Source organism: Danaus plexippus, chromosome Z (assembly GCF_018135715.1).
Source record: "Danaus plexippus chromosome Z, MEX_DaPlex, whole genome shotgun sequence".
NCBI lineage: Eukaryota > Metazoa > Arthropoda > Insecta > Lepidoptera > Nymphalidae > Danaus > Danaus plexippus.
In genome coordinates, this window is record NC_083559.1 from 3,851,529 (window position 1) to 3,872,226 (window position 20,698).

The 20,698-nt window shown below is 31.4% G+C and overlaps 3 protein-coding genes across 3 annotated transcripts in view; 2 read left to right on the plus strand and 1 right to left on the minus strand.

Annotated features, from left to right (window-relative positions):
* Positions 1-278: 278 nt before the first annotated feature.
* Positions 279-4,024, plus strand: LOC116778072 (uncharacterized). The gene is made up of 2 exons (XM_032671937.2): positions 279-365; positions 2,398-4,024. Exons 1-2 carry the CDS (start codon positions 342-344, stop codon positions 3,640-3,642), a joined length of 1,269 nt encoding a protein of 422 aa, XP_032527828.2. The 5' UTR covers positions 279-341; the 3' UTR covers positions 3,643-4,024.
* Positions 4,025-9,118: 5,094 nt separating this feature from the next.
* On the plus strand, positions 9,119-10,096 carry LOC116777396 (acyl-coenzyme A thioesterase 13-like). The gene is made up of 3 exons (XM_032670922.2): positions 9,119-9,320; positions 9,453-9,640; positions 9,855-10,096. Exons 1-3 carry the CDS (start codon positions 9,237-9,239, stop codon positions 10,009-10,011), a joined length of 429 nt encoding a protein of 142 aa, XP_032526813.1. The 5' UTR covers positions 9,119-9,236; the 3' UTR covers positions 10,012-10,096.
* An 80-nt stretch (positions 10,097-10,176) lies between these two features.
* The window catches only part of LOC116777288 (peroxidasin), a 28,509-nt gene continuing 17,987 nt past the window's right edge, over positions 10,177-20,698 (minus strand). Inside the window, exons 3-7 of the mRNA XM_032670746.2 lie at positions 18,159-18,230; positions 17,829-18,061; positions 17,452-17,745; positions 17,103-17,375; positions 10,177-17,016 (exon numbers count right to left, since the gene is read on the minus strand). Coding sequence (XP_032526637.1) covers positions 14,165-17,016; positions 17,103-17,375; positions 17,452-17,745; positions 17,829-18,061; positions 18,159-18,230 — 3,724 coding nt within the window. The 3' untranslated portion in view covers positions 10,177-14,164. The remainder of the gene's footprint in view (positions 17,017-17,102; positions 17,376-17,451; positions 17,746-17,828; positions 18,062-18,158; positions 18,231-20,698) is intronic.

The following is a 20,698-nucleotide window of genomic DNA, read 5'->3' on the forward strand; positions in this document are numbered from 1 at the left end:
TAGAAGTTATGGGTACTCTTTTTATTATAAACGCAATAACGTATAACCTAATATCAGGCTTGAATTCTGTTGACTATTATATAGTTGTATATAGTTATTGTGTACACTGTACAGTGATATATTACAAGAATAAGATAAGTTGAAATGTATTAATAGTTGATGTAGCTTTTATATAATAAGTCTAGAAATATCCTTTGGCTTCCCACGCTTCCTGAGGGCCAACGTGAGAGAGTGAACGCCCCGCCACACGTTTGGGGTGGGCTCGCATATATAAAGTCAAAAGCAAGAAACTAATACAGTAAAGAGTTTTGTCGCCGCAGCATCAACGGCCCCGCCCCACCATGCCAGGGAACCGGAGCCTTGTGGTCAGTGATTTTTTTTTATATTTCATATATTATATAACGATTTTTAAGTACCCAATATGATACTATAGATGATCGAATTTATTACACCTTTTTTTCTATTTACAAAGTTTTAAGTCTTTAATATATTTTTAAGTAAAAATTTCAAACGAATCTTACTCCTTTTTTATCATTTGTTGAAACTGGTAGCAGTCGCTAAAGTCGGCAAATATTGACGCATCCGCCAAACTAAAGAGCTTTGTCAAGGCAGTGACTGATAATTACTGCCAAATATTTACAGACTAAACATTGTCGTTTTGCTAAGGATTTTTTAATGTATTTTAAATTATTTTTTTATCTTACTAAAATATATAAAAACTTCAATTATGTATATTTTTTAATACTTATTGGGAACTTTCATTAAATATTTATAATGATAAATATCAACTAAAACAAATCACTATATTAATGACTTAAATTGACACTAAAGTTGATGTTAGTCATTTTGCAACATTTTTTGTTTTTGTTTTTAGTCGTAACAGAAGTAGAATTTAACACTAAATGAGACAATCACGGCTTCCTCCTAACAAGAACAATTCATTTTCAGATAGTATCGCAAGAAACAGAATCTTTTGTATTGTTTCCTAGTATTATTCCCATCACTGTTCGCAATAGAGATTGCACTTTCCTTCAAAACCAAGGTCGATAATCGTAATCGTATTATCATATTTTAAATATCTACAGATATTTATACATCTTACTTATATTCTAAATAATCACATATAAATATATTATAATGAATTCTTTGTTACGTGATGCAGATTTCTTTTGATCCCAGTGTGGGGTCACGAACTACTTTTGGCAATTATAATTCGTTGTGTAGGAACAAAACGGTGACTGCTATTGCCCAATTACGGATCTTACTGTTATGTGTACGTTATCTTGCGAATTAAGTTATTTTTTTAAACGACCTATCGGATTCATTAATTACGATTAAACATGTTTCCTGTCGAATAATTTTTTAGACAGTTTTTTTTTAGGTAGTTATGGGTAATTGTAAGCTAGTTACTCATAATTTATCGAGTTTTTCATGTTAGAATATTTACTGTATTTGTTTATATTGTAAAATATTCAAAACGTAACACACGTAGTACTGCTATCAAAGGTCTGGTGATGCTTATGGTTAAGCTAAATATTTATATATATGTATGTTATCTTTTTTAATATTATTACAATATAAAATATTTTGCTATCCTCACATTCACTTTGTTCCGCTTACGCAATAGCTTACACACGTTTTATTAGCATTGTGCAAAATGCAATAACAAGTATACCTACTTTCACGGGATATTTTCACTATGTAAGAAATTTTATTACTTTTACATGTAAATTTCATGAAAGTTTTATGTATAGAATAAACAATTCATTTTACGCTATATGATTTTATTGATGTATAAATATACGTTTTATAATTAGGAAGATGAGATGAATTTAAAATACTGCTTATATTCAAATGTGCTTTGACCGTTAAACTGTTATGTAATCGAACATCTGAGCTAAAATTTGACCGTTTCCTAATAGTAATGAAATAATAAGAATGTCATTCCACTTTCACTGTTTGCCATAACGGTACACCCATGAAGTAAGTCATTGCTTCCTATTTCGCCGTAAGCAGGACCGGTCATATAGATAACAAATTTAAACTCACTTTCATTTTATTATTCACTTATTATTATATAATATGTTATAATTTATCCAAGTGGTGAAACTTTTATTTGTTATAAATGCGAAACACGGTAAAGGTCGGGCGTCGTCAGCATTGTAATAAAATATTTTATGTTTGTGTTCCTGTGCATATTCAAGACATTAATTTTATAGTGTTAAAATAAAAAAAAGTATCTGTTATTTTATTTTAAAATTTGTTGTTTGATTTTAACGATTGCATTGCGAATTCTTTTCGTTTTTATTTATATTGCTTTGCGTAACTTTAAGCTAAGCTGTTGGTTAGAATTATGCAAAATGTTTTTGACATTTACGTATGTCCCTTTTGTTACAGATTACCCTAGCGGTAATTTTACAAATCGCTCTTGTGACCGGTAAGGCGTTACTTCCACAAGATCAACATGCAGAGCAACAGTTGACACAAAATGTCCAAAAACGCAGCGGATATGACTATCCAGCACCATCCGAGGATTTAATAAATCCCTTCCAAGATCATGGTCACGACATTTCATATGATCATCATAATATTGATGATCATAGCGCCGCCGATCACGGACATGATCACGACATTCATCATGAACATTATCATGATGAACATCACTCAGAGGAACATCATATTGATGAGCACCATGATCACCACGACCACCATGATCATCATGACCCTGGCTACTGGAAGAAGAAGTTGATTTGGAAACCGGGATGGAAGAAAATATGGAAAAAGGCAAAAAAGCAAATTTGGAAGCCATCATGGAAAAAGATCTGGAAACCGATATGGGTACCAACTAAAATACCGGTTTGGAAGGAAATCAAAGTTCCCGATTGGAAGAAAATTTATAAGCCAGAATGGAAACCAATAAAAGTACCAGCTTGGAAAGAAGTTAAAGTCCCTGACTGGAAAAAAATTACTATTCCTGTCTGGAAAGACATAGTTGTACCGGGCTGGAAAGATATCCAGGTACCAGCTTGGAAAAAGATTTTTGTACCAGAATGGGTTAAGGTTGGGGTTCCTGGTGAAAAATATTTAGGCAAAGATCAGGATGGATGGGAATATACATCTCACGATCTTTGGAAAAAGAAGCTCATATGGAAACCGGTTTGGAAGAAATATTGGAAACCAGCCAAAAAGCAAATTTGGATTCCGGATAAAAAACTTGTGTGGAAAGATGAATGGAAACAAATATGGAAAACGGAAAAGCATATGATCTGGATCGACGATAAGAAATTAATCTGGAAAGAAGCTTGGCAGCAAATTTGGAAACCATCAAAGAAACTTATTTGGGTACCTGACAAAAAATTGGAATGGAAAGAAGCCTGGAAACAAATTTGGGTACCAGATTGGAAAGATATATGGGTACCAGGTGTAAAAAAGATTTGGAGACCAGTATGGATATCAGAGTGGTTTCCATCACCAGACCACCACGAGCACGTAGATAGAAGCGATAACAATATAGCTGCTAGTCAAAAATCAATTTCTATTCAACCAGCACCACAACAACAGCAACAAAAACAGCAACAAAAACAACAACAGCAACAACAACAGCAGCAGCCACGGCAATCGACGTGGCAGTTTCCAAAATAATTTATAGAATAATTAATGGTACTTGGTTTAATTACAATTCAAAATAAGATACAACCCTATCGTGTGGAAAACATGCCAACTGTAGCCAAAAAAAGGAATAGTCAAATCAAAATCGCAAGTAGGTATATAATCTTTCGACTGAGACCTTACCTTGCGAACAAAACGCTGTGCGATTGTTTTCTACACACTATTGGGGTTTGAATATTTTTTTGAGTCATAGAAGTGTCATAATCAAGTTTGCTGTAATTATTAAAAAGGAGGTGAACTTCTAAGAAGATTTTAATGATATTTAACGAACAATAATTCATAATAGTGAATATAAATTACGTTAAAGTGGCCAGAGAAAGCGCGTTTTTAAGTCACTTTGTTGAAATGCTTTCTAGCTATATGCTTAATACTCCATATCGCCAATTAATAAACCAAATATTAAACAAGTCTCAATCACAAGTTCAATCAAACAAATTGGTCAAAGTTTCTTTTGTTTGTGTGGTATGCCAAAAATATTATGAACTGTATTATAATCTGTTGTATACGGAGTTTTTTGAGAAATTTTGTCCCACTGAAGCTTTGTTATGTTGATTTATGTGTATTGTTAAGTTTTAATAAATATATAAGTTTTTAGTCTGTAAGGCGAAACCAATGAAATAAAGTATAAGGTTTTGTTTAAGTGTTTTGTCATTTTGTAGTTTTCTGATACGGGAATCTGAAATAATCAATAACCCCTACCCTTCACGTTCTATCACGTTCATCTGTAATTGAATTTCCTTCGAGCTCGAGGTCAATTAAGAGATTAAAGAAATCATAGCTAATATCTGTTAGAGATATAATCAAACAATTTTAAAACGTCCATCGCATTTTAAACTACTTATGTTTCAGAACGGAAACTTAGGTTTTAATTTTCTGAAACACAGCCTTCCTTCGCGATGATTCTGCAACGTCTGATATTAAATTGAAATTAAACATTGATTTAATAAGTTATAAGTAACTCAAACGGAATCTATTTAATAGGTTTAACAAAAATTTACTCAAAGATTTTTTTACAGTAATGTTTAAGTTACAGATGATTTGTTATCATTTTTGTTTCTAAACTTAAATATATATTTCCGTGTAACTAGTCGTAATTTTAACAGGACTAGAATAAAATTTGAATGCTGAATTTCAACCACAAACTGAGTAGGCTGTTAACCATATGATTAATAGCCTACAGTGCAGTGGACAATATGCAAGTACATAAGTAAGTAATTCAATAAAATTTAATCCAACAGACTAAAAGGCAAGGAAAGTAAAAAACGGTTAAAAAGAAAAAAAAGTTTTCATATTTATTGGGTACATAATTAGTGAAAGTAAATTTTTTTTTTCAAACGTAAAAATTAATTTAAACGTCGCAGGCAATTAGACTCTCATTTAAAAAGATTATTTAGGGAGAAAGTTATTTTTAATCATTTCGATATGCGGTATAAGGTTCTGAAAATGCCACCTCCTCAAAAACTGATATAATGTCTCGAATATTATATACCTTAACATATAATAAACCTATATAACTTATATACTTATTACTATGGTAATAATCCATAAGGGAATTCAATTAAAATCCCGTCCCATAATGAGATCTAAGACTTTCGCGAGTTTTATTCATTTAAATGAAACTAATATATTTTCGGATATACTACGCGGATTTTATTATTTTAAAACTACATAATCCCGATGTGATCACGGTCTGACGAGATGACATCTGACAATAAAATCCGCGTAGTGTATCCGAAAATATATTAGTTTCATTTAAATAAAAAAAATCTCATCCCACCTAACTATTAATCTCGAATATTTTCTTTCCAAATAAACAAAACTACAGGCATTTCCTGTTTTCTTTTAATACAAAATTTTTAATATTTTCTCAAATAATATTTATTGCAATCGGAAAAATATTTTTAATCTACAATAATGTACATAAACTACAATTTTACAGAAAAAGAACAAGTGCTTAGTTAAAAATAAATTAATATCAAAGGTTTCGTATATTAAATATGTGTAAATCCATTCATATATATTTTTTTTATAAATAAAATTCTACTATGAAATTTAAATAAAGACGCGACTGCATAAAAATTCCATTCTATCGGCGAAGTTCAATTATTTACTTTATAAATTTTATTTCCACCGAATGCTGTTTATGCAAGCTTGAACAGCAAGCACATTCAGAGAAAATAAATTCTTATTAATTTTTTTTTATTAATCAACAGCAAAAAGATTTTTTATATTCGTTTGTAAATTTTTATTTACATTGACGTTTCTTTTCTTTTGATTGCAATTGATGATATATTGTTAGTATATATATATATAACCTGAACATACAAATTCGTTGTTTAAAGAGAGACAGACGCCAGCCTCACTGACGTTACTAATGTCACTTCTTCCAGTACGTTCCATGATAATTTAAAATGAAACATCAATTCTTCTAAATGTTCTTGTATTCACATTGTATTGTATTCTTTATAGTCACATTCTTCAATGGTAAGCCTTAACTGAACTCTGCTGTCGTGCGTCATATTTATACTAAAATTCAAACATAGTTCTATTCTCATTTTAAACAGTCTTTGATTTCGTTTTAATTTTAACAATAATTATGAATACAAATAAGTTTTTTTAATAATTGATGACAGCTTCAAATTATTTTCATGTTGCATCCTTCATTAACGCTGATAGCGCCGATATATAGCTTTCTTGTAATTAATCTTGGAAAAGAGGTCAAGTACGCCTAATTATACCACAAATAATATCCCAAAATAAAAACATAAATGTGCAAATTATAACATCATTGAATATTTTATTGAAGAAAAATAATCAAAAATAGAGAGGGAAAAGTGTTAAGATATTACCAAAATATGTATTATAAATCTGGAAAATATGAATGGCGCCTGTAATTAAATATATGCAATAACGCTTTGAGAAATATTATTTGCTGTTTATTTTACAGGAGTCGTTAATATAATGAGCATTCACATATGAGATTTTCTAGTGATAATTATTAAACTTCTCTCTCTCCTTTAGTTATTATCGTTTCCTTATAGATTTCACCAATGTCATTAAACTTATCAGTGAGCGAAAAATCACAACATAAAATTATATTAAAGTGGTTAAGTTAATTATTACAAACTATTTTTAACTGAAAATCTTTTGTCATTATAATTTATAGGCTAATATGAATATTTCTATATAAATGTATAATAGCCATTATAAGAACAAAGTACCCTCAAATTCATAAAAAGTTGCAGGTATTGCAGTTCCCAGCGTGGAATAATTATAAATGCTCACGCAGTATAGGCAAGACTATACATATTCATTCCTTTGATTTTTAAAAGCAATGTAATGTAAGTGGTGCGTTATAAATGCCTTTAAACCTGCTATAGTGTGTGGAGAATATAATATATTTTTTAATTGTAACGGTTTATTCGTTTTAATATGACCTTAATTTAAACTAATGAAAATGTATAGATACAGTAGTTAGTGCATTAATAATAATAACCACTATACAATTGAACCCCTAATGCTATATATTAGATATGTATATATTTAATAATATATATATAGGACTCTCCATTACAAGATTTCAATATTAGTTAGTAACAAAAAACGATCTAAAATTATTAAAAGTACTTAAAAGTAAATAAAAATATTACTAACAAATTTTTTTTGTTAGAATATTTTGGTACTCTAAGATATTTGTGATTGAGAGTTTGTAATAATTGCGATGTAGTTCACACTATTATACGTAGCAGATAAGTAACTTTCAAAATTTACCTTAATTTTATTACCGTCGTTTAATTGCTTAAGCAAATAATATAAGATACATCCATAAATTAAAAGTTCTAGAAAATGACTGCGTAAAACAGATGATACCCTTATCTGTAAGCGTTTTGGTTATGCTGTCAGTAAATTCTTAAAGTACTACATTGGTTAAAGGTCTCTGATTTTTATTTAACAATAGAGAAAATAAATGCAACTGCCTATCAGCGAATATGTTGATAATTTCTATTTATTTTTTAGCCGACTTGTGAGACGAAGAGCAATGTGTATTTTAGCCTTTTAAACATGCTTATGCAAATATATAGGACTTCACGCTATGTACCTACGTGAGCTGAGAAAAAAAATCTTCAAATTTCATTATGCATAGATCGCAACAAATCTATATTATTACAAATAACATCAGTCACTTTGTGAAAGGAAACTTGAAACACCTCACTGCTCGTCATTTTATAAGGTTTTTCATTCAAAATCCTTATAAATCAATTATAATAATAATTCAAAATCCATATATCTGGTCTATTGGCGACATTTCTCTGTTTGAAACTCCGCTTCTACCATATATTTTTTGTATCAATTTCATATTTAATAATTTATGTAAATTAAACTCCTACTGGAAAAAGCCTACATCATTCCACTCCCTATAAAAGTAACTTCAATTGTTCTCCTGACTTCCAGCCAATATCTATTTTTTCTTACTTATCCAAAATCCTTTATCGTCTTGTTCAGTCCCAATTAAATCTTTTCCTTTCCAAGCACAGTCTATTGAATAATTTCCAATTTGGTTTTCGATGTGGTCACAGTACATCAGGCAAGGCATGTAGTTACGATGTAAACACTGCTCCATTTCAGTAATGCCTTTAGTAATATGGAATTTGGTATCTTGCTTGCGATATTGTTCATGTTCCCTAACGGTAACGTGTGATAGAATTTATTAATTGAATTTATTGACATTGGCATGACTTCAGTTTCAATGCAATAGCATTTTATGTGCTGTAAGCTGGCGTGTTGTCTACCCTATTATTTTCAGTGTTTATCAACACTATTTCTTCTCGTAATACTTCTTTCTACCATCTGTACGCTGATTTTCAGTTATATTGGTAATCAAATCTCACAGATCTTGCCTATATTGTTGGTTTGGTAATTGAGGACCTGGTGCATATTTTTAAATTGAGGAATTGGTTCAGCCGTAAAATCAATTAAAACAAGGACTAATTTATTATTTTGGGTGTTTGGACCTTAAAGAGGAACACGTAACGAAACTAGATTGCCTAATCTTTGCATTAGTTTAGTTTTAGGACTTCGTAAATACGAGCATATACTCGTAGATATATGTAAACCTTGTTTTCGTAAAAACTTTAATAAGGTTTAATTTATCATTTCGTATTAAAAATGTATGATGAATCTCAGTGCTGGAAATCTTGTTCAGTTCAGTTTTATTTAATTTTCTCTTTGATTCGCTGTCTACATTACTTACTGAAAGGCGACATCATACTTTAAATATTTTCTCTGAAAGAAAATATAAATTGTTTCAAATAACAAATGCTTTATAAGCAGATATATTTTATAACTATGTTTTTTTTCATCAGGAACAATCATATTTCAGACATTTCTTACTGGATATTATCTGTGCTTAATTACCAAGTTTTAGGCCGGTTTGTTTTTCATTTCTACTTAGGTAAACTTGAAGTTTCAATGTCAAATGTCACGAAAAAAGTCTTATGTAAAGATTCACGACAAAAGTAATATGTAATGTAAGCAAAGTGCGTTTGGTCGTTTATTGTGATTTCATCATGACAAGCAAAGCTGCAAAAGTTGGCGAACTTTTTGCTAAAACAATCGCCAGTACAAAATGTTTTGACCATAACCTAAAAAAAGTAGGTCCTAGATGTTTTGCCATTACAAACTGTTCCTAAATCGAGTCTGTGCTCTGTAGTGCACTGCAATCTTTTAAATTTCAATAAAATTATTAGTATATAATTTTTATTTTATTTTTGTGCATTACTCAGTTGAAGGTTGTGTGCTGTGATAGTGGAAGACTGGTAACAGAATTTCAAGTTGGTCCAGAACATTTAAACCAAAGAGGAACTCTCCACGGAGGTTTTATAGCTCATTTAGTAGATGCTATATCTACATATGCTTTAACTGCCAATGAAGGTGTTGAAACTAGAGGGGTTTCAATAGATCTCAGCATAAGGTAATTTTTGTCATTTTGTATGTCTCACTTGTATTTTCAATATATTTGTTCTCAGTTTTTTACATTTAACTCTTTTGAATTACTTTTTATATTAAATTTTAATATTTGTTTGGATATATGATCATATTGCATTACTTTTTGTTATCATAAAATGTGGCCAGAATGTATGATATAACATGTATTTATTAATTTCATGTAAACGTCTATTTCACAGTTATATGAATGCTGCAAGGGAAGGAGACAATGTTGAAGTTGAAGCAATAACACGGAAGCTAGGCAAGAAGGTAGCATTCTTGGAAGTTGAAGTCAGAAATAAAGATAAAAATCAACTTTTAGCCACTGGGCGCCATACCAAATATGTTGGAATTTGAAATATTTAGACATTACGTATATAGTGTAGTGTATATAGTGGTAGCAATTATCTAATTAAGTTTAATAAATCATTGACTCGTTAAAGCCGTTTTAATTAAATTTTAATGAACTCTTCAGGTTTTTGTGGAAGAATGTTAACATGTTAACGTAAATGAAATACTTGATTGTATTTTTTCATTTATTTTTTTTAAGCGCACATGAAAGTATAACTCATCATTACAAACAAAAACCAAACTCGAAAAGGGTCTTGATGTTAGTATAGTCATATAGACAAACCATTTCACTATACAGAAGGCTCTACCGACAGTTGGACCTTTGTTGGCATCGCCCTTTGTATGGCCTAGATGAAAATTTATCAATTGTTGATTTTAAAACCTTGTTCTGAGTTTGATTTTTGCATTGACAATCCTTACCAAACCTATGGATACACTATGAAAGTACAGAATTAAATGTATCTGTAAGCTGTTTACAATATTCTAATAACGTTGTAGATTAATCTGAAGAAGTTTTAAGAATTTATTACTTTTATGTTGAATACAGTGACTTAAGTTTATTTTGAAAAGTTACTGCCTTGCTATATTGTTGATGATTGAATATTACAAAGCTTTTTTTTTCATCCCATGTTGACGTCTCAATATGAATTTCTTTTGATTTCAATGAACTATCATAGTATATCCATATTCTAATTACAATATAATGAACATAAAATACAATGAAAATATTCTTTTAAGTTACCAAAGCAACCAACAAATATAAAATACTGCAAATCATATATTAACAAAAAGCATTTCCAAGTATATTGCTGAAGGTGACCTGGGGGATGGAACAAAGGTAAATTTTCAATAGGAGTGCATAGACGAGTGAGATTGTAACGATAATTATAATAGGTACATATTATTGAAAAAACTTATTGAATTAAGATATTATGTTATTGACAAAATAAAAATTTCAGTAACCAAACCTATAGTTAAGTAAAAAGGCTGTAATTCACATAATTTAAGAATGTTACAATTCATTTGAAGACCCCCAAGAATACACAGGTTCAAAACAACATCAGCTATTATAAAATTTAAAACGCTCTCCCATTTGATTACAGAATTTCTGATGAAAAATGGGACAGGTGAAATTATATCAATCAGCTACTTGTTAAAAATAAGCTGGAATAGTTACATTTGGAAACTTTTTGTGTCCGTTCATATTCAAGTGCGTTCAGCTTATAGCTGACGGAGAGTGTACTTAGCACCGGGAAAGTAACTTTATTTGTATTAAACACAGTTTCGATTATGGATGAAGTTCTGCTTTCATAGGAGTACGAACATAATCGGTGCCTGTATTTTATAAATGTTAAGCCCCTCTGCAAAGCGAAATAAAGTCTCTCTACCAACGGTAGCTAGCTTTCGTGAAGTTAGTTATTGAAGACTATAAAGTTTTGGCACGTACGTTATGATATGTACTTTTTATTACATAATGATTGATGGGGTATATACATTATTATATTATGTTACATTAAGTAACGTTAAGTTATTTTAAGTTTATAAGCGCCCGTTTTAAAATAGAGTTGAGAGTGGAGTATTTGTGGTACATGCCATTGGTGTAAATTTTCAAGAAGTTTTTGGTAACCGCTAAGCATTTAGCTTAAATCGAAAGCTAAGATGGAATCGAACTTAATAAACTTGGAAATACATTTTGTTTAACATTTAGTACATTAATTTTCTATTTCTAATATTAGTTAATTTGGAATGTACTACAAAGTTTTTCTATGATATTTTTGAAAGTTACATCAATGATTTTCTGTTGTTTAAGTGATCTTAGGTTTTTTTCTTCATTGCTCAATATATTCTTATACTTCTTCTATTCTTGTTTATCATAGTCTTTGTTTATAATGGCCTAGTAATTTTTTTTATTAATTTTGTGTTTTTTTGTTGATCGATTTGTTATTGTATAAACGAAGTAATATTTTGTTTCGTCTGCATGAGAGAGGCCGTTCATAATCTGTAGTACATTTCAAACTACCGTTTACATCTAAGACTTAATCTTTATATGCAACACCAACAACCACAAGTACATAACAGACCGAATATTATTACTAAACCAATGTTTTCGAACAAAACTTTCATAGATCTTTTCATACATGTAACAATGTGCCTAGTTCACTTCTACGAACGGAGTTTAGTTATTCCTTGTGATCAGATTTGGTGTCCGGAGATGTCGGTTGGTCAAGGTCTGCTATGCTCTTGTGTATTTCAGTGAGCGGTTTCCATAGTGCATTACAGCTAGGTATATATTTATTATACCATAAATTGCCACATGGCCCATACGAGATGATTACAAACAATATTCTTGATTACTTTCACACTGTTTTAGTTATTTAAAGCCCCTTAAGTATGGACTTTTATTCACATCCAAAATGATTTGGGAAAGGTGTTAAAATTTCACGCGTGTTACTTTTAACGTAATGTATCCTTACCCCAAGTTTGCTTATCACACCCCATACGTAGCGTTTATAGTTTTGCGCTCAAAAATCTACGCACACTATTATAGTGACGTAGGTTAATGAATAAGAAACTTCAAACGGATCGCATGTAGTGTGACGATGCAAAAATGTGCTAAGCATAGTGTGCTCATGATTAGGTTCTAAAACCAGATACTGATAGCACTTTATAAAAGATGTTACAATCCACTATTATATTATACAATACACATTAATATACCCTAAGCATCAAGATAACATTTAAAATCTAATAAGTTTACTGCAGTAAATATAATAAAAGATACTTAGAATACAATAATAATAATAATCACATCTTAAGTATTGAAACTTTGGTCAATAAGATTCCTGTCCAAACGCTTTTCACAGCTTAAGTCTTTGAAAAGAATGAAATTGCGCAGAAGTTTTTAAAATTCATGAACAAGTTCAAAGAATATTGAGTCCTAGTTTTTTAGATATTTCAAATCCTTACAAGATATTGAGCGCAGCACCAATATTTTCTAAAAATGTTTCAAAATTGATAAATGAACGGCCTGCATGGTATTTCTGAATATAACTCTGACAACTTAATTGTTTTTTTACATAAAAATGACGAATTTACTTTATTCGTACTGTCAGTTCTATTACACACTACGCTGCCCAATTAATTGATTGCAAGTTTCATTTGATCTTCTAGACGTTTTGGATATTATGAAAGCCAAATAAATCTTAATATACGCCTATATTAACCTAATGTAGTAGTTAAGTGCAATTCATAATCGCATAAATTTAAGCATTCGTATAGCTTCCACACTCGAAAAATACATTCTTAATTCGTGTCGCCGACCCCGTAAACTTCAATTTAGGACGGATCTTGACCTTTCTCGCTACATGAAAATTCTTATGACCATTTTTGACAAATACCTAACTTATTCAAATTATAATAAAGTTAATACTGTCAGAAAAGTTAAAATATAAACTTAGATAAAATGGCACTTATAAACATATACACAAAGGCAGAATATATGTATATTTCGAAAGATGTAACAAAATTAGAAATAAGTTTTGAGATATTATTCCCTTAAGCTATGAGTACCTTTAAATATTAACACTATTGGAATATGGAATACAGACACGCAACATCGATAATTGTGATATAAATATACGACATACTATTACGTACTTTAAATTGAGAAACTAAAACGCTAATAAGCACAATGTAATAACAGCTGTATAAATATAATAATATAAAACCAGCAAAATAAATTAAAAAGTATATTACTTAGGTAATAAATAACTTATCTTTATAAAATATATTAATAAAAATATTTTTGGATTTGAAATAAATTCTTATTTAGTTGGACCACAGAGAGGATACTTAAAATTAAATCTTGACAGGGAGCTTTTTTTTGATATTTTTTCTTTTTTAATATTTAATTTTTTTTATTCTTTTATCTATTGTACACTTCTTTTAGTTTTTATTTTTTTTGACACGTAGAGATTGAAATTACAATTTTTTTTTTTTTTTTTTTTTTTTTATAAGTACTTTTTTTTATTTTCTTTTTATTTTTATTTAAACATAGATAAGATATATTAAAGGGGATGTTTTAATAGGGAAGGGAAAAGGGAATGTTATTTCATGAACAATTTTTTTTGCCATTTTATCATAGTCGTTATTTGGAGATTTACTTATTGCATGCTTTCTCTAACTCTTTGACCCTCTTTTTAAGTTTATTAATTGCTTTCACCAATTCCTCGTGAGAATCTTCTAGGGTATTTAGACGGTGATCATTTTCTGTCAGTTCAGTGTAAAGATCGGCACTTGACATTACATCTCTGCGCACTCGATTTGATTCAGTTTCATAATCATCATCGCCGCATGATTCACAGTCGGCCCAAAAACGTAGATCGATCTTAGGGACATCCTCGCAAGATACAAGACCGTCCTGTAATTCAGGTAACAAGAATACATTCTCACTTATTGTATCAATATTGTCACCATTATCACATAAAACCCTTGCAAAGTTTGCGTTTTTGATTTGTCGCAATTGGTCTCTTGAGAATGTCGACGGATTTTCATACCACAAACGATCGCCATGACGTAATCGTTGAAACTGTTCAATAAGTAAGCATCGGAAAAGAGGTCCTATTTTACCTCCCTCAACTTGATCCTCTAAAATGCCACCAACCCAAACATCAATATTGTGCACAGAGCCATACAATTCTCTTAGCTTGTCTCGTACGGTTTTGTCAGTGATCTCATTGGCCAAGTCATCGAAATCGTTAGCCTCGGTCATATTGCAAAATTGCCGCCATTTATTGTACGGTGGAATAGCATGATCACGTCCTCGTTGAATATTTATTGCAGCTAAGTCAAGAGCGACTGCATGTGCAGTATGGAATAGTTTTTCCGTAAGTTCAGAGTTTAAATTCTGTGTTGGTGTCTTCAATTTAGCAGGCGTCGTGAACATTCCTCTAAATAGCGGATCAACTCCACCCTCATCGACTAGTCTCCATGGGGAGAAAAATGCATGACGCAACAGTAAATGACCTTGAGGGATCGGCTCAAAGTTCTCGTCATAACGATGTAAAAGTGGATTAATGATAGAGTGTCCAAATCGAAGAGCAGCAGTGGCGAAAACGTTTGAGACTGAAGGGTTTAGATTAGGGTCATATTCCTTGTATTTTCCCAGCTGTTCGTATCCCTCTGGACCAAGAATGAGAGGCAGCCATTGTTCGTAAGTTATGACTTGCATTTGCGCTCCGACAATTTTTCTCGCTTCTTGGTATAATTTTTCTCCGTCCCAGAAGGGATTTATGGCTTTTAGTTCTGTTGCGATACGGTTATGCTCTCTCATCCAGATAGTGTGCATAGCAGCTAAACCAATCTGTTCATTTGCCCTTATATCACCCGCAACAAAGCAATTACGATTGCTTTCTGCAAGATTACGTCTGCAGTCCATACCATTTAAACCTGTTGTTGGTAGTAATGGTTTCTTACCCGGGAACTTAGCTCCTACTCGGAGAGTACCGTTAGTGTTCGTCAAATCACGGAGATCCTCAGCTACAGATTTCTCAAAACCATATACTTGAGAGGCATCAATGTAAGACGTGAGTTGATTTATTTGCTCTCTTGGCTGCAGTCTGCCAAATAAAACCGAGGTCATACCCGATCCACATACAGCGCTAGTTCGAATAAAATCAATGCATCGGCGGTTGGTTATTCGAGGATCATTTTTAGGGACATCTATCGGAAAACAAGGAGCCGCGTAGTCACATGTTTTTTTACAGTCAACACCATCCCACGTTTGAGAACTTGCAGATGGCAAAGCGTGATCTAAGTCATGATCTAACCACTGACCCCATTGCATTGTCATATGAGTAATCCGAACATCCTCAGAAATTTCAGTGGTACTAATAATTGTTGTAGAAACTAACCGAGCACTCGGTAAAGAATAACCATTATATTTAACTTTCTTGTTCCAACCTGTTGGTTCACTAAAGCCATTTTCGTAAATAGGAAAGAGAATGCGTCGAAATGCAGTGAGCGATGTACCCCATGTTGGTTGATCAAAGTTATTGCAACTGCCATCAATACTTCGGTATTTTTTATGGAAACACATGTCAGAACAGTCTTTGCTTTCACGGTGTGCTACGCAACCAGAGAGTCTGGCTATGATTTCTAAATGTTGTGCTGATAATATATTTTCATAATTAAATGGTTGTGCCGATGTTATTTTCAATCCAGATTGTATAAATCCTTTTACTTTATCTAAAGTTCTCTCATATATTTCAGCCGCCCGAGCAACTTCTCTAGCTGGGGCATTTGGGAATCTCGTAATTCTATACAGATCTTGAAAACTAATGTTGGAACTTTTGTTGTTAAACAAATTGTCTATACTTTTCGCTATTGCCTGATCAACATCTCTTATAGCTTCAGTTATAGCTATATTTACATATTCATCGCCAGGTAAAATGTGATCCTTTACCGTCAAAAATGATGAAGCCGTATCACGTCCATGTTCGTTGTGAACAGAACACTCGTAACTTCCAGTATCGGTTATGGAAACGTTGTTAATAATCAAACTCCCAATTAAAGATATACTTATTCTGTCATTAGTTATAATACGGCTTCCATCTTTTCTCCATTCCACAAGTGCTGGTGGATCACTCTCATATTCACAAGGCAACTGAACTGTTGTTTCCTTAAATGCATCTGTATCTTCTGGTTTCAAGGTAATTTTTGGTGGAATTATTTCAAAACTTTCTATTTTCAAAACAGCAGATATTTCAGTGAGACCTTCGGAATTTTCTGCTCTGCAATGATATAATCCTGCATCATCTTCGGAAGTTTCTACGATTGTCAAATTTTGATCGTTATCGCTAAAAACGATATTTTCACTTGGTGGCAAAGACATAGTGTTTCTGTACCATTTTATAATAGGTGTCGGAGTTCCTCTAGCTGTGCATCGAAAATGTGCTGAATCACCAATTGTTACAGTTTGGTCTTTTGGAACTATGATAAATGCAGGCGCCACTGAAATAAAATGGATTTATTGCACACCAAATGAATTTAGGATGTTAGCTTAGTTAAAATCTAGTATAACTAATATATTTCCTTACCCATAACTTCTAAAGTAACAGATGCCGTTATCTTCCCGTTGACATTTTCAGCTTGACATGTGTAAGATCCTGTATCTTCGTATTTAATATTTTCAATAACTATAGATCCATTGTGATGCATAGTTATTCGATCAGTTAACAGTATACGCTCTCCATTGAAATACCAAGAAATATGAGGTTTTGGATTGCCTTTTGCCACACAATCGAAACGTGCGTAGGGTTGATTAATATTAACCACACTTTTTCGGGGCAAGATGGTAAAAACAGGAAAGGCTAAAATAAATTAGATAAAATTAATTCAGTACTATGTTTAAATTTTTAAAACGATAAAAAGTGTTACTAATCGCACCGTTATTATCTGGTTTAGTTTGCAGCATCATTCTGGCTGGCTTGGATCGCGCTTCACCAGCAGGATTTTTGGCCGAACATTCGAAAACTCCAATATCATTTTCATCTGCATGATGAACCATAAGAGTTCCATTATCCATAATTTCGTATCTGCTTGTATCGTCAGGTAAGGCGGCTGAGTCGCGGAACCACACTATTTCAGGTGCTGGTTCGCCACTAGCCATACAAGTAAAAATAGCTTCATCTCCAAAATTAACAACCACATCCTCAGGATCAGACATAATCTCCGGTTGACCTTTAATTATTAAAAATATATATATATATATTAACAATCCTCCTTCGTAGTGAATTTTATAGACATATTATGTTAAAACTTACGACAGTGGAAATCTTTTTCCTGCATTGCTGCTAAAGATGTTCCAGTTGCTTTCGCAGGTTCATAGCAAGTTGCGGCAATAGTAATGTTACGATGTTCAGCGAGCATTCGAGCAAACCATAACATATTACAATCACAAACCAACGCATTACTGTCTAATCGGAGTTTGCTCAGTTTCGGCATACCCCGGAATGAACCAGGGGGTATCGTTTTCAAGTTATTGTTATGAAGGTACCTAAAAAAAATAACAAATAGAAAGATTGGAAACCATAAATTGGATGTATGATACTCTTAAAGAAATTGAGAAATAAAATTTAAATTTAAATACTCACAGTCGACCTAATCGGGGAAGGTTGGAAAAGGTTTCTGGTTCGATCTGATGAATCTCGTTTACGTGCAAGTACCTGTGTACAAAATAACAAACGTCCTAGTTCTATTTTAATTCCAAAAACTTTTTTATTGTGACTAAACGTAATAATTTTGCTATCTGCATACAAAAATTGATAATTAGTATTCCGTATAGCTGCGACTATTTTTGGAGATAGTCTGTCCAATATTCTCGTCTCGAAAGTGGTGTTAAATACACAACTATGCGATTACAGAACGTTTCATTAGTACCCACATAAGATGTTTAAATTTCTTATAAACAAAATAAATGTTTTCAATAGAAAACATTTTCTGCCAAGTCAGGATTATCGACAGGCTCCATTTTGGTTCCTGTATATATTTATTAATATTGTTAATAATATTTTTATTTGTTGCGCTTTTGTAATCTCAAAACCATTATTAATGACACCAGATGCTAAAGGTGACAAAACATGTTTCCTGTTGTTTTGTCAACATTTTTCATTTTACCATTTCTTTACTATTTCCTCATCTATATGAATGTTTCACCTATAAACTGAGAATAAATGACGTAAAGAATCCGCCAAAAAAGTAAGGGTTTCCTATTATTCGTTAATACGTCGATACGGAAACCTTTATAATTGTATGTATATGTATGTTGCGTAAATATATGTAAATTAAACTACGGACATGTCATCATTTCCTGTTTTATTTATCATCAACTGTTATTGGCTGGTCGCAAAGTAATAATAACATTACATTTCTAATAAGCATGATATCCAGTTGTATTCTAATAAATAATAAAATACGCAACACGCTTCATATGAAAACATTCTTTGATTGGCAATTCACAAAAAGCAAGTTCTGTGGATTGATATGGGCTGAAAATTAAAATTGAGATTCAAAGCTTTCCCATACTTGAGATGAGATGAGAACCTTGCTGTCAAAAAATATAAGAGCTTTAATTTTTTAGATTCATAGAGCATATTTCCGAACTTTTTTGATATTCCAGAATTAAATATATATCTTTTCTCGACTTTAATTATACGAACTCTATAAGACACATTTCAAAAACCTATTTATACCTACATAATTTCCATGCCAAGAGCCTATGAGTAATATATGTATATTTAACACAAATCAATTTAGTCATTGCTGTAAGATAAGAGACATTACTAAAACATCGCACTCTAAAATTAGTGATCTGCACAATTTATTAGTCATTTTGTGTTTTGTTTGTAATAGTTTTATTAAAGTAAGATTTGTTTATAACCTTTCTGAATTTGAAATAAAGAGACAGAAGTTTTAAAATATTTATGAATGCTTCCTAATATTAAAAAAGCCAATTCGTATGGTAGTATTATAAAATAAATCGTTCAGAAGACTGAAAATAAAACTAGAGAATTAAATCCTTTATGAACCGTTAGGAATTTAAGCGTCTACCATACACATTTATTAAATTATTTGCATAACCACGAATATAGCTGAAAACCTATTGTTAAATTAAAACTACAAACATTTTTTCAAGCAATGTTAACCTTTTTTTCAATATATGTAAATACAATTTGAAGGAACATTTTGTCTATCAACTCTTTTGTTTAAGACATTCGTATCTGTGACAATATTCGGACTTCGGACTACTCGGACTTCCTCAAAAGTTATATAGGCTATCATGTTTTACATTTATAGAACTCAAACTTTTTCACTTTATCAAAGTAATATATTTTATATATTATTTTCTCCTCTACATTATGTGAAGTCCATAAGAAGCACTGTACAAGTGATAAGTTGTCTGTCTTTTCTTACTAGAGCAGGTTTAATGCCATGCTTTTTAGCAAGGAAACGTACGATTTATGTAAACATAATTATTACATATTTTTTTAATGCAACGAAGAAAAAAAAAGACTCTTTTTTGATTGAAGGATGATTGAAACAATGGCTGATACAATAATCATTTTTACGTTAAAGTCAGTTAAATAAATTAAAAAAAAAAAACAATACATATTTTATTTACTAGGAATCATTTTAGTAATATTCTAAATAGAAATAGTTTTTGCGTATTTGTGGTTCCTGGTCCATCACGTAAAACTACCGAAATAATTTATGGAAATTCTCCGAAACTGTAATTTTGAAAAAAAAAAACTATAGATTAATTATTTTTTTAAATAAATGCAGTCTACAATTTCACAATTTACGTCGTAATAAAACAACACGAAACATAATAGAGTCGAACATATTTAATTTGTGAATGAACAAAGCCCGTATATATATTTAATGTACCTACACAAAGTTTGGATAACATTTTTGGGTTACCATGCTAACAATAAGTACGTTTATTTTGTCAATAATACTGTGGTATGGATATGGGATTGCTAATAATACATCTATTTAATGAGACTATTTGTTACAGTCGCAATTGTATTTATGTATAAAGCCCCTGGCAACCACTTGCGTAATATAACTAAGAAAATATGACCCCATAAGCAAGGCTACTATGAATGCCATAGCCTATTTATTAACTAGCATT